Source organism: Brassica napus, chromosome A3, assembly GCF_020379485.1.
Source record: "Brassica napus cultivar Da-Ae chromosome A3, Da-Ae, whole genome shotgun sequence".
Classification (NCBI taxonomy): Eukaryota; Viridiplantae; Streptophyta; class Magnoliopsida; order Brassicales; family Brassicaceae; genus Brassica; species Brassica napus.
This window is the reverse complement of record NC_063436.1, coordinates 14,209,526-14,229,605: the sequence shown is the minus strand read 5'-3', so window position 1 is coordinate 14,229,605 and position 20,080 is coordinate 14,209,526. Positions and strand designations below refer to the sequence as shown.

The 20,080-nt window shown below is 35.6% G+C and overlaps 5 protein-coding genes across 7 annotated transcripts; 3 read left to right on the top strand and 2 right to left on the bottom strand.

The window, feature by feature from the left end:
* The first annotated feature begins 1,563 nt into the window (after positions 1–1,563).
* On the top strand, positions 1,564–7,576 carry LOC106438702 (cullin-1-like). Of its 3 annotated transcripts, none has more exons than XM_013879928.3 (20): positions 1,564–1,614; positions 3,244–3,407; positions 3,500–3,599; positions 3,700–3,885; positions 3,966–4,013; positions 4,100–4,303; positions 4,407–4,484; positions 4,666–4,755; positions 4,839–4,919; positions 5,036–5,095; positions 5,176–5,205; positions 5,285–5,371; positions 5,461–5,610; positions 5,693–5,748; positions 5,918–6,038; positions 6,130–6,291; positions 6,373–6,516; positions 6,612–6,830; positions 6,922–7,089; positions 7,183–7,576. In XM_013879928.3, exons 1-20 carry the CDS (start codon positions 1,579–1,581, stop codon positions 7,282–7,284), a joined length of 2,286 nt encoding a protein of 761 aa, XP_013735382.3. In that variant the 5' UTR covers positions 1,564–1,578; the 3' UTR covers positions 7,285–7,576. The 3 variants fall into 3 exon arrangements, with proteins under 3 accessions (XP_013735382.3, XP_013735409.2, XP_013735410.2); XM_013879955.3 differs by lacking the exon at positions 1,564–1,614 and adding an exon at positions 2,831–3,031; XM_013879956.3 differs by lacking the exon at positions 1,564–1,614 and adding an exon at positions 2,912–2,930.
* A 438-nt stretch (positions 7,577–8,014) lies between these two features.
* LOC106438704 (NADH dehydrogenase [ubiquinone] flavoprotein 2, mitochondrial) lies at positions 8,015–10,309 on the top strand. The gene is made up of 10 exons (XM_013879957.3): positions 8,015–8,246; positions 8,330–8,362; positions 8,447–8,512; positions 8,762–8,878; positions 9,066–9,143; positions 9,238–9,343; positions 9,432–9,478; positions 9,583–9,660; positions 9,773–9,838; positions 9,935–10,309. The coding sequence occupies exons 1-10, from the start codon at positions 8,178–8,180 to the stop codon at positions 10,040–10,042; spliced, it is 768 nt and encodes a 255-aa protein (XP_013735411.2). The 5' UTR covers positions 8,015–8,177; the 3' UTR covers positions 10,043–10,309.
* A 179-nt stretch (positions 10,310–10,488) lies between these two features.
* LOC106438684 (transcription factor UNE12-like) lies at positions 10,489–13,018 on the bottom strand. Its single transcript, XM_048776103.1, has 6 exons — positions 12,499–13,018; positions 12,301–12,423; positions 12,168–12,233; positions 11,999–12,064; positions 11,210–11,290; positions 10,489–11,132 (listed from the first exon to the last, which is right to left on the bottom strand). Exons 1-6 carry the CDS (start codon positions 12,856–12,858, stop codon positions 10,896–10,898), a joined length of 933 nt encoding a protein of 310 aa, XP_048632060.1. The 5' UTR covers positions 12,859–13,018; the 3' UTR covers positions 10,489–10,895.
* Positions 13,019–13,320: 302 nt separating this feature from the next.
* LOC106438685 (V-type proton ATPase subunit F) lies at positions 13,321–14,748 on the bottom strand. Its single transcript, XM_048776104.1, has 5 exons — positions 14,674–14,748; positions 14,479–14,557; positions 14,158–14,239; positions 14,010–14,092; positions 13,321–13,671 (listed from the first exon to the last, which is right to left on the bottom strand). The coding sequence occupies exons 2-5, from the start codon at positions 14,539–14,541 to the stop codon at positions 13,513–13,515; spliced, it is 387 nt and encodes a 128-aa protein (XP_048632061.1). The 5' UTR covers positions 14,542–14,557; positions 14,674–14,748; the 3' UTR covers positions 13,321–13,512.
* Positions 14,749–16,900: 2,152 nt separating this feature from the next.
* LOC106385593 (putative F-box/kelch-repeat protein At4g39756) lies at positions 16,901–18,237 on the top strand. The gene has a single exon (XM_048776102.1). It carries the CDS (start codon positions 17,004–17,006, stop codon positions 18,144–18,146), a length of 1,143 nt encoding a protein of 380 aa, XP_048632059.1. The 5' UTR covers positions 16,901–17,003; the 3' UTR covers positions 18,147–18,237.
* The last annotated feature ends 1,843 nt before the right edge of the window (positions 18,238–20,080 follow it).

The window sequence follows — 20,080 nt, the reverse complement described above, 5'->3', positions numbered from 1 at the left end:
GCTAATTAGCATTATCAAAATTAGATATTTATGGATCTGAAATTCCTCTTATTAGATCATGTCCAAAAATGAGTTTTCACCCCAGAACTCCTCTTTGACTACATGTGTTCTATTGGCTATATTTTTTGTTTTTAATTAAAAATTATTTATTTATAAATATCCAATAAAATAAGAATATTCAACTTTTGAGAATTTCTGTAGGACCTCACCAATGAATTGCATTCAGAAATTGGGTGGACAATAAAATGAGACCAGTTCTTACAATCTATCTAAATCACTAATGTTCCGGCTATTGTCATCTCTTAAACATGTAAACGTGTGTCTCAAAGGAGCAAGACGCTAGCCGTAGCGTGAAATCCAATTATTTGGTATTAAAAGAACTCGAGTCTCATTGTATATGATTTAACGCCAACTTCTGCTTTGGTTACAACAAGGATGATGATAAGAAGCAAGTTTTCTAGATGGTTGTTAGGGTGGTTTCTACTTGGTTGTGCATCATCTTGGACGCAATCCCCTTAGCATAAGATGTGAAGTAACCATTCTGACTCTGCTGGGACCTCCATGAAGCTGATGTAGCTGTGACCATTAGTCCTACTGATTCCCTAACGGCTAACCGCGTAACAATTTGTCAAGATTGATTGTTGTTGACTCTGATGAACTAACTAGTCCTGCTTTCATAGTTTGTTGTTAGTCTCTTTCTGAGAGGCAACGTGAGCGAGTTATATGCTGATGGAGCACGTCAAGGGATTGTCCCTTGACTGTTCCTTTGATGATTACCATCACTACTGGATACTCAAATCTAGCAACTGCATCACTAAGGTTTTGCCTTGAAAATGGCTCTACAAAAATGGAACGGAAACACAAACTTTAGAAACCAAATCAGAATTAATAGAACACTAAGGGCTTGTATCGAGGCAACCTGCTCATCAGGTTAGATCCAATAGCTAAAATAATCTTTTGAGAGAGCTAGCCATAGCTTGCATTTCTTTGGTTTCTTTCAGTTAACTGTATATTTGACTATTTGTCATGAGACGTTTAGAACTTCTAAGTGGTGCTGGAATCAGTCTTACTAACCAATCTTTTTAAGAATCTCAATTCTGAACTTCTTTAATAATTAGAAGAAAAAACATTTACCACCCAAATTAAAACTTTGCTGGCAAAAAAACTAAAGTTTTAACATATACCAAAAAACAAAACTAAAGACTGTGCATGTGATGATCACGAAACAATGCAAAACAGACTCTTTGAAAAAAACTGTAAAAAGCTTGTAAATGCTGTTATTTAGAGCAAAATAAGACACTCGTAACTTTTTCTTGTTTGGATTGGAAAGATCTTGTAATCAATGTAGCCGCCGGGGACCAAAAATGTGTGAAAAGTACTGAGTCAAACTGATTGGAATTTTTCTTTGTAGATTATTGTGTATATAGGTAGGCATGGAAGCGTGTTTGTATACTAATAATACCATCAACACTTCTTCTTTTCTTCTATCAGAAAGGAATGAATACCATTTCTATCACTCTTGTCTTTTTTTTCTTGTTCGTTTATAATTACGAGGCCGTGTTTGCGGCCCCAGAGCAAATGGTCACACTTGTCAATTTCAGAAACGAGTCCAAGGTTCTCAACTCTTCCTTTACAGTTATATCTTCAATCTTCAATACTAAACCCAGACGGACTCTTGGGCTAATAACGACTTGTTGTAATTGGAAATCTTTCTGGACTCACGTCGCTCGACCTTTCGCACGATAGTTTTTCACCTGTCGCATTTTTTCTTCGATAATATTTTTTTTTTTGGTTTTTGAGTCGGATTCCATCTTTAATTGTAAATCTTTCTCATCTCGTTTCTTTTGACATTTCATTTAATAAAATTTTGGATCATATTCTTTCTTGGATTGAAAACCTTTATTATCTTGACAAACTCGACTTTTCTATTAATATTTTTTTCTGTGGTCCGAGTATGCCTATTGTAGGAAACCTTTTTCAGCTCACTTTTTCCGGTCTTTCTAATGACACTTTTGTTGATCAAATCCCTTTCTCTTTTTGAAATTTAAACCAGCTGATCACCTTGGATGTTAGTTCCATCACGCTTTGTGAAAAATCAGTAGCTGCATCTGCTTACAAGTATATAGTTCTACAAGAAAAAATTGAAAATGAACTCTTTCCATTGATGCATTTTCCACAAACTATGTAACATATGTATTTCATCATAATTGTTTGAGAAAAAATTGTGCCGCCGAGCGCCTGAGTGTTAGACGCCCGCATTTGAGAACATGGACTAAAACACTTTAACCACTTATAAAAAACTAAATATTATTTTCATATGTATACTGTCAATGTCAGTTAATCGGAGATTAATTGAAAAATATACGGGATAGAATTTTTAGATTGTTTACTATGTTATAAAACATGTAATCTTCAGTAGTGTCTAACATTAATACATTTTCATGTTTAAGATTGTATAAAACACACAAATAAAATATATAAATTTAATATAGTATAATTTTCATCAAAATTATGAATATAAATGATATTTATAAAGTTTTAGATCAAATAAATAAATAAATATATTATTAAAAAAATAGATTAGGCGGCTACCTAGACGGCTAAGTGGTCATTTAGGTGGTCTAGGCGAAGAAAATCGAATATCCAATTTTTAAAATCGATTTGACATAAATCAGAACAGAAAAGTGACGTGTAGCGGCTAGGCGGCCGATTTTTAGAACATGATTATAGATCAGTAACTAGGAAAATGAACAGGCTAATAAATTAGAAAAGGTTAAATAGAAAATAAACATTTATAGATATTAAACGAAGATTATAAATAAATGATAAAAATCTACGGCCTGAATAATAGAGGAGGAGTTATAGGCGATTAAAAAAGAGAGGGGGTTATAAATATCCTTTCCTTTCCTCGTTCACCGTCCTGCTCAAAGGTCTCCACCTCTTCCTCTCTTATCGTACTCTCTCAGGGTTTTGATCTTTCTCTCTCGATCGCAAAACCTCTCCCGATCCTTTCGAATCGGGAATCCTCAAGGTTAAGCGAAACGTCTTTCTCTAATTAGGGTCTAAGATCTCGTCTAGCTCCCTAGTTTTCGAGTTTTTTAGGGATCTGATTGTTAGGGTTACGTCGATTGCTTTTGTGTAGCGTTCTCGATTGTTCGTTTTATCATCATCCGATAGTTTGATTGGGATTCTATAATGTGGAAACTGTTGCCCTAAAGTTTCGATTTTGTTCATTGTTCTTAGGTCCAGGAGAGCTTTGGGAATCAATCTTTCAGAATGGAGCGCAAGACGATTGATTTGGAGCAGGGATGGGACTATATGCAGACTGGTATCACTAAGCTGAAACGGATTCTTGAGGGATTGCCTGAGCCGCAATTCGACTCTGAGCAGTACATGATGCTCTATACGTACGTTCTGTTATAGTCTTTTGAGTTGTCTTAGAGGTTTTTGCTTTGTTTGTAACTGGTGATGAAAGTTGAGGGTTTTGTGTGGTTCTCAGGACTATCTACAACATGTGCACCCAGAAGCCTCCTCATGATTACTCGCAGCAGCTTTATGACAAGTATCGTGAAGCGTTTGAGGAGTATATTAACTCAACGGTGAGTCTGATTCATCAATTTTGTAGTTTTTGAGGTTTGTGCTTGGTTTCATATGCCAATAAGTTGATCAAACCGTTCTTTCTTTTTTTATTGTGATTAGGTTTTGCCTGCTTTGAAGGAGAAGCATGATGAGTACATGCTGCGGGAGCTGGTCAAGAGATGGTCTAACCATAAAGTCATGGTTCGATGGCTATCCCGATTCTTCTACTATCTTGACCGTTACTTCATTGCTCGGAGATCACTTCCACCGCTGAATGAAGTTGGCCTGACTTGCTTCCGTGACCGGGTTTGGCGCTCGTTCTTGTTATGTATGGCTTTACATGGCGTCAATGATATTTTAACTCTTGATTGATTTTGTTATTTCAGGTTTATAACGAGTTGCATTCCAAGGTCAAAGATGCTGTAATAGCACTTGTAAGTGTGGCGTGTATAATGTACATTTAGTTCCAACTCTTGCTTTTACCTTATTCAAGGTCTAACCTGAGCTGTTTCTATGTCAGGTTGATAAAGAACGGGAGGGCGAGCAGATTGACAGGGCTCTTCTGAAAAACGTATTGGACATCTATGTAGAGATTGGAATGGGACAGATGGAACGATACGAAGTGGATTTTGAAAGCTTCATGCTTTTGGATTCAGCTTCTTACTATTCTCGCAAAGCATCAAGCTGGATCCAGGAAGATTCTTGCCCTGATTACATGCTGAAGGTATGAATCCTTATATTATTTTCTAGATTGCGTTGTCATTCCAAATTAGTAAAATGCATTTGTTAACTAGTCTGATGTATCCTTGTTAAATCTCATGTTGCAGTCTGAAGAATGTCTGAAGAAGGAGAGGGAGAGAGTGGCTCACTACCTTCATTCAAGCAGCGAGCCAAAGCTGGTTGAGGTTAGTTATGATGATTCCTCATGCACGACACTATGACTTTAATTATGCGTATACTTACAGGAGCCGTGATTTTGCAATTTTATTCACAGAGACATGCTTTTTAGGTTCTGCTTCGGAAGAAAAGTATATATTAATTTTGATTGATTTCTATTTGACTTCTATATTAATCTGTTGGATGCAGAAAGTACAACATGAGCTGTTGGTTGTATATGCAAATCAGCTTCTAGAAAAAGAGCACTCAGGGTGCCGTGCATTGCTGAGAGATGACAAGGTGGAGCAACTTATTCTTTGTTTCATTGTTAATTATTTTGTCTTTCTATTTCTGTCTTTGATGGAGTATCTGTGTGCTTTCAGGTTGATGATCTCTCCCGGATGTACAGGCTTTATCATAAAATTGCTAAAGGTTTAGAACCTGTTGCAAACATATTCAAGCAGGTTGCTTACCTATCTTTATTATTATGGTTTAGATTGGCGAAGTCATTTCTTCCTTGTGTACTTTTACTCTGTTAAATACTGTTCTGCATTAACTCCATCGTGTAATTTGTATATAGCATGTCACAGCCGAGGGTAACGCACTCGTCCAACAGGCGGAAGACACGGCCACTAATCAGGTTCATATTTTTTTGTTTTTTACTCTGAAATCTTTTCCGCGCTTTGCCTGTGATCGCTAAGATTTGTTTTTACTCCACAGGCTGCAAATACTGCTAGCGTGCAGGAACAGGTAAAAACAGTGTCAACTGTTTCTACTAGTGAAGATGTTCTCGAACTTAGTAATTCACGTTTTCTTTCTATGCTTTCAGGTTCTCATCAGAAAAGTGATTGAGCTACATGATAAATACATGGTCTATGTCGTTGAGTGCTTCCAGAACCACACCCTCTTCCACAAGGTTTAATGTGCTTCCTGCATACTAGTCATGCATATATCTTCTTGCATGCGTGTATTTGTTTGTATTAACTTAAGTTTCTTCTATTGTAGGCTCTGAAAGAGGCATTTGAGATATTCTGTAACAAAACAGTCGCTGGAAGTTCAAGTGCAGAATTGCTTGCAACATTCTGCGACAACATCCTCAAGAAGGGGGGTAGTGAGAAGCTGAGTGATGAAGCTATTGAAGACACGCTTGAGAAGGTTTGTATTTTGTGAAGTTGCTTGCTATATTCATTTTCAGTTTCTCCTTAAACCGGTGTTTAATCTTATTATGTTGTTACAGGTGGTCAAATTGCTTGCCTATATAAGCGACAAGGATCTTTTTGCCGAGTTCTACAGGTTCATCTCTCATTCTTATATTTCTTTATATACCTTGGATTCTAATATTTTTTTTGCTTATATGGTTTGTTGATTCTAGCTCTTTGTTAAGGTCCCTTCCAATAATATAGTATGGAATTACCAAAATTGGGATAAATTGTATGCGGTTTTGTTTTTGGCTGTTTTTCAGGAAGAAGCTGGCACGCAGGCTCTTATTTGATCGCAGTGCTAATGATGATCATGAGAGAAGTATTCTTACAAAGCTCAAGCAGCAATGTGGTGGGCAGTTTACTTCTAAGATGGAGGGCATGGTTAGTTTGCGTGTCCCTATGTTTATTGTCTCAGAACGGTGATTTTTCTGATGATTTATGCTTTCTATAAATTTGATTTGTTTGGTTACAGGTGACAGATCTTACACTGGCCAGAGAAAACCAAACCAGTTTCGAGGAATATCTAGGCAATAACCCCGCTGCAAACCCAGGGATTGATTTGACCGTTACTGTTCTTACAACTGGTTTCTGGCCAAGCTACAAATCATTCGACATAAATCTTCCCAGTGAAATGGTAAGTATCTGTTGAGTGTATGTCTAAAAGGAAAAACGTTTGCTCCAGGCGAAGCTAATCCCATCGATTTCTTTGTTTCAGGTCAAGTGTGTTGAAGTTTTCAAAGGGTTTTATGAAACTAAAACGAAACACAGGAAACTTACATGGATCTATTCACTAGGAACCTGTCACCTCAACGGCAAGTTTGATCACAAGCCCATTGAGTTAGTTGTGTCGACTTACCAGGTATCATTTGTATTCTCAGAAACTGTTGGTATATTGGATCCTTTAAACGGCCTCTGAATTCTGATACTAATTTTCAAATTGTTACTTGCTTTCAGGCTGCTGTGCTTCTACTCTTTAACACAACAGACAAATTGAGCTACAACGACATCTTGACTCAACTGAACCTAAGCCATGAAGATCTAGTGAGGTTGCTTCATTCCTTGTCATGTGCTAGATACAAGATCCTTGTCAAGGAGCCAAGCACAAAGACTGTTTCCCAGACTGATTCATTTGAATTCAATGCCAAATTCACCGACAGAATGCGCAGAATAAAGGTCTGTAAAACATTAACACACAAAACTTCATGTGTTACTACTACTGGTTATTATCTTAGATTATAAACTTTTATGTGGTTTTGCATCACAGATCCCTCTCCCACCTGTCGATGAAAGGAAGAAAGTAGTGGAAGACGTGGACAAAGACAGACGCTATGCGATTGATGCTGCGATCGTGAGGATCATGAAGAGCAGGAAAGTGTTGGGACATCAACAGCTTGTATCCGAGTGCGTTGAGCAGCTTAGCCGAATGTTCAAGGTACGTATGTTCTATATATATATAAGGAAACATGTGGAGATAGTTAAGTGATGATGTTTTCGTGGAACTTGATTGGATATGTGTGTTTTGCAGCCTGATATCAAAGCCATCAAGAAGCGTATGGAGGATTTGATAACGAGGGATTATTTGGAGAGGGACAAGGAGAACGCTAACATGTTTAGGTACTTGGCTTAGAAGGAAAGAAACAACTATGGAGGTGGTTTGACTCATGAAAGAAAGGGGTAATGAATCGAAGCATCTCAGCTGCTCTCCTGCTTGTATATGAGAATCTCATTTGGATACTTCTACCCTAAGTAAAAACTTTGTTTTTAATTTTTTTTTTTTGGTTATTTCCTTGACATTCGGTCTTGTGCTTTTTTTTTTTTCTTGGGATGCAAACTACCTTGTGGGGGGGGTTTTGGTTTCTTGGATATGAATTTGGAGATGGCTTAATGAATTTGATAATATCTGCTTTTAGCTACGTTCATATCCCTTTTGATAAATGTTGTTTGGAGTTTATTGCACTTTGCGTAACTAAGTTAAATACAAGCGATAGCAGAAATTTCAGAAGCCAGTGGCGCCTCGTTAGTCGTTACCAACTCCACAGAAGAGGAAGATGAAATTATGCCCTTAAGCTTCATTAGAAAACTCAGGAACAGAGAGTAATCGGTATTGGCTGCTCTTTTGGGGATAAGTTGAACTTTGGTCCAAATATCCTCCTCATATGCTTAACCTATCTAGACATAACTGAACAAAGGTAGGAACACGTTCATTGACGCAAAAGTTTCTTAAGCTCACAAGGAGGTGCTAGAATTATAAAAAATCAAAAAACTAATCTTTAAATACAAATGGGCGTACAAGGCTATAATGAATACCCAAGAAATAATAATCCAATAGTAGTAGGTTTGACAGTGAAACTAGAAATGGGCTTAGGCCCAAATTTATGTGGTCAATCCTCCTGAGGCAGGTGATGATAGTGAGCCGAGTCTAGCTAGCTCCCTCGTGTGTCCCTCTTTGGCTCTTCTTATTCTTCAATCAAATCAAATCCAGGCGTTCGTTCGTCTCTCGTTTTGTCAAAGTCGTCGAAAATGCTGGCTAGGCTCGCTGCGAAGCGTCTTCTCGAGATCCGCCAAGCTTTCCGTCAACCTCCCACTCAGGTTTTCTTAAAAATTTCCTTAGATTTTTTTCTCAGTCGGTTTCCCGATCTCATCCTCAGGTTTCGTGTTTTATATCTGCACAGGCGTATCGAAGCTTCTCGACAGCCTTGAACTACGTGAGTCTTGGTGATATTTTGATTGATCTCTCTCTCTATCCTTTTTTTTTTTAATTAATTAAGTAATCTGATTTTTGATTATAGCACCTGGATTCTCCTGACAACAAACCGGATCTTCCATGGGAGTTCTCTGAGGCTAACAAATCTAAGGTTACTTTGTTACTTTGAACTAATTGGAATTTTATCCAAATTCGTGTTTTAAGCAAAAAAGTATAGATGTGGAAATGCTGTTGGGAGATTATTATTAAACTGTTTTCTTTGAGTTAAAAAAAAATACTAATCTATTCATCTGCATTTAGTTCCCGTTTACTCTTTCTTTCGTGTCTGGCTGCACTAATCTTGCATAGCAAATGAAATTTGTTTCCACATGATTTACTGAAGTTCTTTTATTCTGTTAAGGTTAAGGAGATACTCTCTTACTATCCATCAAACTACAAGCAGTCTGCTGTGATTCCCCTTCTGGATCTCGCCCAACAACAGCATGGAGGCTGGCTCCCTGTTTCAGCTATGAATGCCGTACGTTCTTGTTTTTTTTATTTTTTCAGCTGTACTCTTACCATCTATAATTATCTCTCTCTTTTCCATTTTCCGTTTTTGTTTGATTGTAGCTGTTAGCTTTATTTTCTGTAGTTTTTTTTTTGGAATACAATATCTGTTGATATGATTTTACCATCATGAATGACAACACAATAAAATTTTGCAGGTTGCTAAAGTTATAGAAGTGGCTCCTATTCGTGTTTATGAGGTTGCAACATTTTATTCCATGTTCAACAGGGCAAAGGTAAGAAGTACTTACTACCCATCTGGTAAAGTCTCTACTTTAATCCTCAAACACACCTCACCCTCATTTTTTCACTTTAATTGTGCTCCTACAGGTCGGAAAGTACCACCTCCTAGTTTGTGGCACAACACCTTGCATGATCCGTGGTTCACGAGATATCGAATCAGCTTTGCTAGACCATTTGGGAGTGAAGCGCGGTGGTAAAGCTCTAATAACCTACCTTTCATGAACAAAATCATTTAGTTCCTGAGTCATAACGATCTCTGGCTTTTATCATGTATGTTGCAGAAGTCACAAAGGATGGTTTGTTCTCTGTTGGAGAGATGGAATGCATGGTAAGGATTACTTATCACATCTTTACTTTCCTGAAACCGTAAATTCATAACCATAGCCGAGATTAATACTTCTTGATCTCATGTACAATTGGTTTTATTGACAGGGATGCTGTGTCAACGCGCCCATGATCACTGTGGCAGATTACTCCAATGGATCAGAAGGATATACATATAACTATTTCGTATGTCCAATAACTTTTCTTTCTTCCCGCATTATTTTCCTTCGTTTATACTGTGTAAGACGACAAAGAGTTAAAATGGTATTCACATGTGTCTTATTGCTACAATAAACAGGAAGATGTTACACCTGAGAAAGTTGTAGAGATTGTTGAGAAGCTGAGAAAGGGAGAGAAGCCACCGGTAAGACATTGAAGTAACCCATTGCATTTGTATACTTTAATCTTTGTTTAACACAAAACCCAAATCTAAATTCTAATTATTTAATTTTTGTTTCAGCATGGAACTCAAAACCCAAAGAGGATCAAGTGCGGACCTGAAGGGGGAAACAAGACATTGCTTGGGGAGCCAAAGCCACCACAATTCCGTGATCTTGACGCTTGCTAAGCTTAAGTTCTTTTAAGCCGACAATTTTTATGTGGTTCAATAACAACGCTAAAGGCCATAATGAATGTTTGAAGCCTAGCATCAAACTGAGTTTGCATACTCTTTGTAGTCTGTCATCTTGGTTTTGGAGGTTAAACCCCATTTTAAAACAAATGACCAAAAAGGAGTTCTCTTTTGTTATCATCTCACTTCCAAGATTCCAAGGTTTGTGGTGAAATTAAAATTGTTGTAATAAAGACTTGTATGTGTTTCTATTTTCTTGATTTATCACTCTGTTGCAAATTGTGAAATTTTTTATATCTATGATTTTATAACAGGACTAATTCTATAGCAATAAATTTGACAAATTCATCAACAAAAATACCGTTTTAGTAAAGGGAACTAGTGATATTGTTTGATTATTTTATTACACTCCAATTCACGCAAATAAAATAATAATACAACGGTTAACAAATTCAAATATTTTATTATTCATCTAATTTGTACATAAACTCAACCAGGTCCCACACACTTCCCACCACCACTACAACTAAAACACCCCTTCAAGCTCCTTCCTCAACCTCCCACTAAAGTCATGAAAACAAAAAGGTGCTTTCATCAAAGTCCACCTAAAATGATAACATATCATATTTAATCAAGTGAGCTTTTTGACAAACTCTCCCTTCTACTGCAAATCCTACATTGATTCCATCTCCAAAGCCTTTTGTTTTACCTTTCAATCATACCATACAAGTGGGTGTGGGAGGGAGACGAAACAGCAAGCAACCAGCAGTCATGAGATGTAGTAGTAGAAACTAAAGCCATATTGGACCCCGTTGAGTTGCTGTACAAACCCTTGCTTGCACGAAAAATCCTACTGTGGAGGAGGATTAGTCTCTGGTTTAACCACAGATGACGTATCTGGAGGCTGAGAATGGTAAATAGCCATGGCCAATGAGATTGGCATCATACAAAGAGCTTTAGATTGAAGAAGCTGCATAGCAGCTCCAACGTTTTCTTCCATCAACTTAGCCACTTGACGTTCAGTCCCATCGTTAGACCATTTCTCCCAAGCAAGTTGTGGTGTCCTTCCACCCTCACTAGTTTCATCCTAGTGAGAGAGATTACAATGATCAGTTTTGAGTCAAAACCCATTTGCTAAAAAGTTTTGATGTTTTCTTTTTTTACCTCAACTGATGATGACAAAGGCATATCAGTAACAAGTGGAGCAACCGCACCGGCTCCACCAAGACGACTCATGCTCAAAACCTACCAAAAGTTGACCAAAGAGAGACTTTAAATCATCATTCAAAGAGATAAGCTTTATCCCATGAAAATAAACTTTTTACTTTTTTTTTTCAGATGAGCATGTAAGATTTCACACAAAATAAATTAAAAATAACATTTATTATTCTTATCAGAAAAACATCATTGCATTCTCCACTATCAGATGAGCATGGAAGGTTTTCATAAGAAACACACAAAATAAATAAAAAATATGTATTATCTTTTCAGAAATCCCTTTTTTGTCAACATCTTTTCAGAAATCCATCATTGCATACTAAAGTGTCTCCATTATCTTTAAGCAACCGACTGCATTTTGATATTAAGAAGCGTTTGATCTAAGAGATTATATTATAATCTGAGCATGATGATTATACAGATGTTTTAATATGGGATTTTAATCATAAACCATGATTAGCCTTCTCTATATGACAAAACAAAAAGTGTTTACAAGATAGACTAAGTGCCAAAGAAAAAAAAAACAAAAGCATTTTGAACTTCTATATTATTCTTTACCACATTAAAAAAACCAAGATTGAAATTTGGGTTGAAGGGTAGGTGATGGTGGGACCATAACTAAGACCAAAAAAATCAATATGGAGAATTTAACATAACTAAGTTATTTCAAAGACATGATTTTTATATCTCTAATCCTATGAACAGACAGGAAAGAACAAGAACTGGTTATATTACCTTAACTTGGAGCCTGAGAAACTTTACATAGTCCACAATCTCATCGATCATAGCAGCTCTATCTGTCTGCAAATTAAGACAACAGAACCAATAAGTGTTAACAACCTTCAAGAAATGAGACATGTTACAAAGCCTAGACAATTTATTTAAAGGTGAAAGATAGAGAGACCTTGTTAACAGTGGGTACAAGTTCTTGAAGCGCCCTGATCCGCTCAGCTATTCTTTCCCTACGTAGCTGTAACAAAGTTCAAATCTTTCAGCTTTACCCCTTCCATAAAGAGAATCTGAAGTAAAAGTTTTACCCTTTCAGCGATGCTATGAGGATCAGTAGCTTGACCACGCCTAGCTCGAACTCTAGGACGGATTGATGTAGGCTGATGTGGCGCTGCTGGAGCTGGCTGTTGCATCGGCTGCCCATGGAAGACCTTTTCAACAAGACAAAAGATGTAAGAACACATAGAAAAAGCATAACCTTTTTACACAAAAAAATGATTCCTTACAGGTCCTTTCATAGAAGAAGAAGAAGAAGAAGATCGATTCACAGTTGCATGAACACCACCACCTTCAGGTCTAAGAAAGACAGGTCCTTTCCCTTGGTCAAGACTCAACCCTAGAGGAAACATCTGGTTGTGAAACACACTTGGTCCACTTCCTCCTACTAACCCAGCCATGTGACTTCCTTCCTCTCCGGAGCCCAGCTGCAGCATCATCGGCGGTGCTCCTCCTCCTCCTCCTCCTCCGCCTAACCCACCGTCGGAGGAAGAAGCGGAGAAGTTGGGAAGACCGAGGATTTGGTCGAAGAAGTCATCAGAAGGTGTTTGGTCTGAAAGGTTCTCATGCGGGTTGTTGTTACTAGCCATTTGGTTTTGAGTTTTTTTTTTAAAATGGATTTTTTTTAATGAGTAGCGAGTTTGAGTTTTGAAAGAGAAAATTCTAAAGCTGTTTGGTGAGTGATGCCTTTAAGATGAATGAGGACGAAGAAGACAGAGACGAGAAAGGAGCAGAACAAAAGTGTCAAACTTTATGCTCTGTTTTTCTAAAATTCATCTTTTTATTTTTGTGAAAGGGCCCTTGCTTTTTCTGATTATTTCACTTTTGCCATTTTCTTCAATAAATAACAGTTAATGGGCTGGAACTTTGTGGTTGCCAAGAACAAATAGGCCTGGATAATTGATAAATAAAACATTCGGACAATTTTTGATTCCATCTGACTAACATGTGTTTTGGTTGCTTCTGCTTATCTGACTCAAAATGCTTCACATTGAATTGAGGGAAGGGGTGAATAGATGGAGTCTTCACTTAAATCTTTAAAGTCTCTTGAATACACAATGACTCACTCTCTTTATTCAATTGCAAAAAGAACCAGATGGTGTTATCATTGCTTCTTACTGATATAAGATATAACATCCATTTCCAAACAAAAACCAAGAGATAGACATTATTGAAAACTGAGAAATACAAGAATGTCAAATGATATAAAAGCTCAGGCGAGCTTTGCAGAATGTGTAAATGTTTTAACGCTGTGACACAGATTCAGCAGAGAAGAGGTACTTGACACGGGAGAGAACAGAGTCATGAGCAGGATCATAAGGATGGTCCTTGGAAGGGATCTCCAGGATTGCAGGAACTGGCTTGTTGTAGCTATCCACCAAGAACCTGATCATATTGGCAACCTACACGCATATGCCATATTTTCTCATCATGTTTTTTTGACACTAAAGAAAGAAACAGACTTTGAATAAGTTATGAGCTCAATCAATTTCAAACTCGTGAATAGTATGTCTTAAAAGGCTGATGCAAAGTGGCCTCATCATATGTTCAGTCACACAGCTAATGGGAACAAGATAACAAAAACTACCCTACAATAACAGTAACTTTGATCCATTATTTAAAAGGTGAAGCAAGCCATGACCTCACTGATAACGACACAAATAACACCACACAGGCACAGCCGTTAATGTTTTGTAAATATAACAGTGCAAGTATACTGGATTTGGAAGAAAGCACTTACATATTGGCTGATGAGGATGATAGCAATATCATCTCTGGATGAGAATTCCTTGAAAGCATCCTCAATTTGCCTCACAGTTGTCTCTAAAAGACAAAAGGAAAATCAATTAATAATACAATTCTACAGTAATAGAAAAAAGAAAGCGTACTTGAGTCGACGATGAGGTAATTAGTCTTCCTCCTGATGTCAACATTACCAACTCCAGCCATCAAGAACCCAACAACGGTGTCCTGTGTACACAAACATCAACCATTTTAGAGACAAGTAAGAGATTGGCAAATCCAAGGAAGCTCAAACTATCTTCAAAATTATTTCACTTAACAGAAAGATTCCAACTTTCGCAAACCAACTAACTAACTAACTAACTAACTCTCTACGCTTTGATACAGTTCAGATCACATCTCAGAGATCCAAACCAAGCATTAACATTGATCTAATGAATCAAAGCGATGATTTAATTTGGTTATACCTCATCGGCGATCATGGCGATGAGGGCAGAGTTGCGAGCAGGGATCGAAGCTCTCCCAGCCATATTTTGATTCAAAACTACACACATACACAGTAGAACAACCCTAATCAATTGGGTTAAATCCAAAATTGTATAAGAAAGCCTAATCAATTCCTCATCTGAAAAATCAAGCTCAGAAGAACAAAGCTCATTTACCTTTCTCCTCCTCCTCCTTGGATTTGATTGACGACAGATTCGTTCGTAATCACTATCTTGAAAGTCAGAAACACTAAATTGACTATATTACCCCTCCTTCTCGCCACCTAATAACATTACTGCCCCCCCCCTCTTCTAATAATCATTTCATATTATTCTAAAAAATACCGGATGCCTCGCCAAGCATTGAAGCGTAGCAATTTGTTAATAGCTATGCAGTATACACAAACACAATGGCATCATGCATGGGTTTCAACGTGGTTGCCTTTCCTTAGAAGGGGTCTTGTCAGCTACTGGCTAAGATCTTACTTGGATCATTTGTGGATCTTAACCATATCAAGTTGTGGGAGTCTAAATTCAGATGCTTAACATTGATTTATGTCAAACAAAAATCACAATCCCGCAACTCTGTCAATTAGCTAATAAAGGCTCTTAAAATTCTTTTGTGTTTACCCAGCTCTTTGATTAACATACACATATTGTATCTCATTTTGTATGTTCAAGTTAATAAATTTATAGTTTGGCTCAATAGGAACTTTTTTTTTGCCATCAATTAAAAACACAATATACTCTACAAAGACTATTTGAACCGAACTAAAAACTTTGGGCCTATGTGAAGTAAGTATTTTTTCAACCAAAAAGGAAGTATATTTTTGAACCAAAAAGGTAGCTTTCCCTTTTTTTTTCTAAACAAAATTTAGCGTATAATACGTTAAAAAAAATTAGGGTTCGATTGGTATGAACTTTCGCTTTACACTGTTAGTTTAGGCTGTTGGTTGTAGAGATTTTGAATGTTTAAACTGTTAGTATTATTTTAAATATTGAAAAAGTAAAATTAATAATCAAAACCATAAAAACAGTAAACAATATATTAAATGTTTCATTATAAGTATACAACTAGGGAAAAATTATTATATTATTAGGGTGATAACAAAAAAATATTATTATTTGTTTGTTTTCACGTTATATGAATTTTAGATAGTCTTTATGTCAAACCAATGATTTCATATTATAAAACATAATAATTAAATAAAATATTAAGACAAATCATTTCACTACAATTTGGTGAATAGTGAAAGAATCATTTAAAAAAAATATTTCAACTTTCAAGAGAATTAGATACTTCAGTTGTGGTGAATATTTAGTTATATAGGTACTCACGTCAGTTTCTACATGTATGTGTATGTAAAGTATATAAAAATGATTGGCAAATATATAAAGATATTGTTTATCAATATTAAATGACATTTTTATTCAAAATAACACTTGAAAGATATTTTTTTAAAAAATAAAACTAATTGAAAATAAAATAACCCTAGAAATTAGTGAATTTTCTTTCATATAAAGAAAATCCAATTGTATCCATAAATAGGGATTGACACGAATCGGATATCCGAGTATTTAGAGGTACTAGTATCGATTCGATCCGTAGCCACCCGAATATTTGATGTTTCGGATATCCAGAAATTTTAAAATTTTTACAGATATCCGGTTTGATCCGGAAATAAAATAAAAATTTAAAAATAAATAAAAAAACTAAAAAAAATATAAAATAATAATATTTCGTTACAAAAATAAATCATTTTTTAACTTTTAAATTCTAATACCTAATATGATAAACTTAATACATAAAAGTATTGTAAAAAATATATAAACTATAATATATACATATATAATTATTTAAATATATGTATATATGCATATAGTGGATCGGATCAGATATCCGTTCCTAAAAATATTAGTATTTGTGATTTGCTTCATTTTCTTACAAATATTGCATTTTAGTATTTGATTGTTTCATAGGGCTACAAATATCCTTATTTTTTTAAAGTTCGAATCAAAACGGATAACAAATCGAATATAAAATTTACAAATATTTTGCTCAGCCTATACGTATAATCTATGTATAATTGACTTTCGATTCGAATCGAAAAATCTGGATAGTGTGAATTTTCTTGGAATTTTACATGTGAGTTGTATATTTAAAAACAAAATTTAAAGTACATAGTGTGAACACATTTATGTAAAGTTTGGTTGAGAAGTTTTCTACGTGACACGTCAGTGTGTTAATTCTCAAATCGCTGTAAAACTGTCACGTGTCTATTGTAGTGTGAACATATTTATTACAATGTTTATTCCTTAGTGTATAAGGATTATGCTATTAATGAATAAAAAAACATAAAAAAACTTTAAAATTAAATCAAAGCTGTTAAAGCCAAACCCCAATCAGAGCCTTAGCATAAAAAATCTAGCACTTATATAATGTTTTAGTATAACCCTAGTTTTACAAAACTCCCTCTACTTGTGGTACAACGGCCGCCTCTGCAGCTATGAACTCCGAATCGGAACCATCAGAGAAAAAGAAGAAGAATTTGAATCCATCTCTTTCGTTATTTTCTCTTCCAAATGACATCCTTCTGAACTGCATGGCGCGGATATCACCATCGTACTACCCTAAACTCTCTCTAGTCAGCAAGACCTTTGCCTCTCTCATCTCATCGTCCAAGCTCAAAGATACTAGGTTTCTTCAAAAAACATGTGAAAAAATCCTTCTTGTCTGTTTTCATTATCCCACTAAAAGTCCTAGTCCTTCCTGGTTCAGTCTCTGGTTAAAACCTAACCAAGCCCTAACCAATGACTTGGAGAAGAAGGAAGAGTCTACCGGGAATGCTCTGTTAGTACCAATACCCTCTTCTTATTGTTGTCGTCCACCAACGTTCATGTGTAAGGTTGGTTCAGAGTGCTACGCAATCAATCGATACTGTAATCCATCTTTCGATCTGTCGGTCACTACATTAGGAACTGGCATCTGGCGAAAAGTCCCCAAAATGATGACTGTGGCTCGAGAGGATCCCATTGCTTGTGTCCTTGATGGGAAAATATACGTTATGGGAGGTTGTAGCGAAGATGAATCCAAGAATTGGGGTGAGGTTTACGATACAAACACTCAAACTTGGGAATCTTTACCTGACCCTGGCTTCCTACGTGTTTCTACACTTAGGAAAGTGGAAGTGATGGGGAAAAAGATCTATATTTCAAGCAACAATTGGGATGCGTATGATGTTTATGATACCATAGAAGGTACATGGGAAGTTGTAGCACGCATGTTTGAGTCTAGTGTTGTGGTAGACTATGTAAGGTACTGTTACACTGGTACAAATTTTATTTGGTACGGTATGAAGCATAATGGCTCGAGAAGGGTCAACGGTTTGTCGGTACTGGAGAGGCATTGCCGAGCTGGTAGTGGTCATATTGAAATGGCTAACTACGGTGGGAAACTCTTGATAATTTGGGACGAGTTTGTGTATAATGCTCGTCTTCGCCATGAGAAGACGAATATTTGGTGTGCTTTGATTGCGTTTGAGAAGCGGAATGGTGATGAAGAAGTTTGGGCTAACGTTGAGTGGGCTAGTAGTGTGCTTACTGTTCCCCTTTCATGTATTTTATTGCGTCATGTGATGAAAGCAGTTTGATCAAGTATAATATGATCATGTTTTTTCTTAGTTAACATATATACCGTGTTATTATACTCTTCTTCATATCAATCTGTAGTTTGAATTATATTATATATCAATGTTTATAAAACTTCCCGGTGGTAGTTAGACCTTCTATGAAGGATTAAAGAGGCTTATTGGATTAGGTATTTTATAAAAAAATTTAGATTTTATCCAAACCCTCCCTTATTGAATATGGTATTTATAAAAATTCTTACAAATCAAAGGTTATTGGATATGATATTTGCATAAAACCTTTGAAATCACCCTTTGTTTAAAAAATATGATAAGACTTGCGTCTTGCGCATGATGAGTTTATATAAGAATTATTTAAAATATATTGTTTAGAAAATTAAAATTTATATATTTGATCGAATTAATTTTTTTGGCCAAAATACAATGATGTCTTTTTTGTTAATTATGCTATATGTGTACTGTACTGTTGGGATGATTCTTTTTTTTTGAAGTTTTTTTATGTCAAAAGATCACTTATCGCATAAAGACCTAACGTCAGGATCATACATGTTCTCACCAGCAGTAGCTGAGTACCGTTTCCACAGTTGGATTACTTTAACCCTAATATTCCCCATCATCGTTTCCACAGTTGGATTACTTTAACCCTAATATTCCCCATCATTTTGAATGGTCTCAAATCGGCAACATAATTCATACTGGCCATTATTGTTTCCTTTAATCGTAAGAATTAGAGATGTAATGATTTATACAATATATTGTCGGTAATTTTAGGAGCTAGGTTATTAGTTAGATTTGAAAATATAAACCATATCTTTTTATTGTCAACGAAAAAATATTTCTGTAAAATATCAATAAATATGTAATTACATATTTGGCAACTTGAAAATATCACATAATAAGATTTTGTATGCTATATGCCAAGTATTAATAGTGTATCTACATTGTTATAAACGGAGAAACAATTAAAGTAAACTTACCATATGAGACTGATTCTTCATTTGTATATCACGCTAATTTACATATCGCATCTAAGACTATTATTATACCGACCAAATTGTGCATTGTGTATCCGTCAGTTCAATTGAAATAATGTAGACTATTAACCGACCACAAATAGAGAAAAACTGAAATAACTCGTTAATTGCACGGTTTATAGTTAACTGTCGAGTATATATTTAAAATGGATACTTGATAGTTCAATAGACTATATTATTCAAATGATATAGAGATTCTCTCATCAAAAAATGTTATGGACCTACTAACAATGAACCTTTGAAAACATACCTTGATTATTTATGTGTAACAATTGATTATAATCTCGACTTGAAGAACATCAAAAGTGAAAGACGGAGGTTCATGGTTCTGTTTTTATGCTTTAGGTTTAGACTGAATTTGGTATCTATGAAAAAAGAAATCACCAGTGAAATTTTTGTTAATTCTCGGTTTGTGAAATACAGATGTGTTTGTAAAAGGAAGATACCAATTTTACCATAAAACAGGATGTTCTACTATTCTATTCGGTGTAGGTAATTTCTCCTTTGAATTATACTTAATTAGTAGTTAACAGGGGCTCACAATACTCTAATTCTAATGGTGAAGCAAATTTGAATAACCGTCAGAAGGGCTATACAACCAGATTTGTTCTTGCAAGTTATGTTGAGTTTTATATATCATTTCGTTTAAATGGTTGAGTTTTACTCAACCTTATATTATGAAATAGATTTACTTTAATAATAAGGGATAATCCATTTTATAACAATCTGTTAAAATATAAAAGTTAGATAAAACTTTAATATAAACGTCTTCTATTATAATCTTGGGCTGTTTTATTTAATGTAATGCTAATAAATTTATCTACGGGAAAATAAATTAGACGAAGGTTTATCCAAAATCATTGTAAGGGTACGATATAAGCATTAAGAAATTTTTTTGAGATA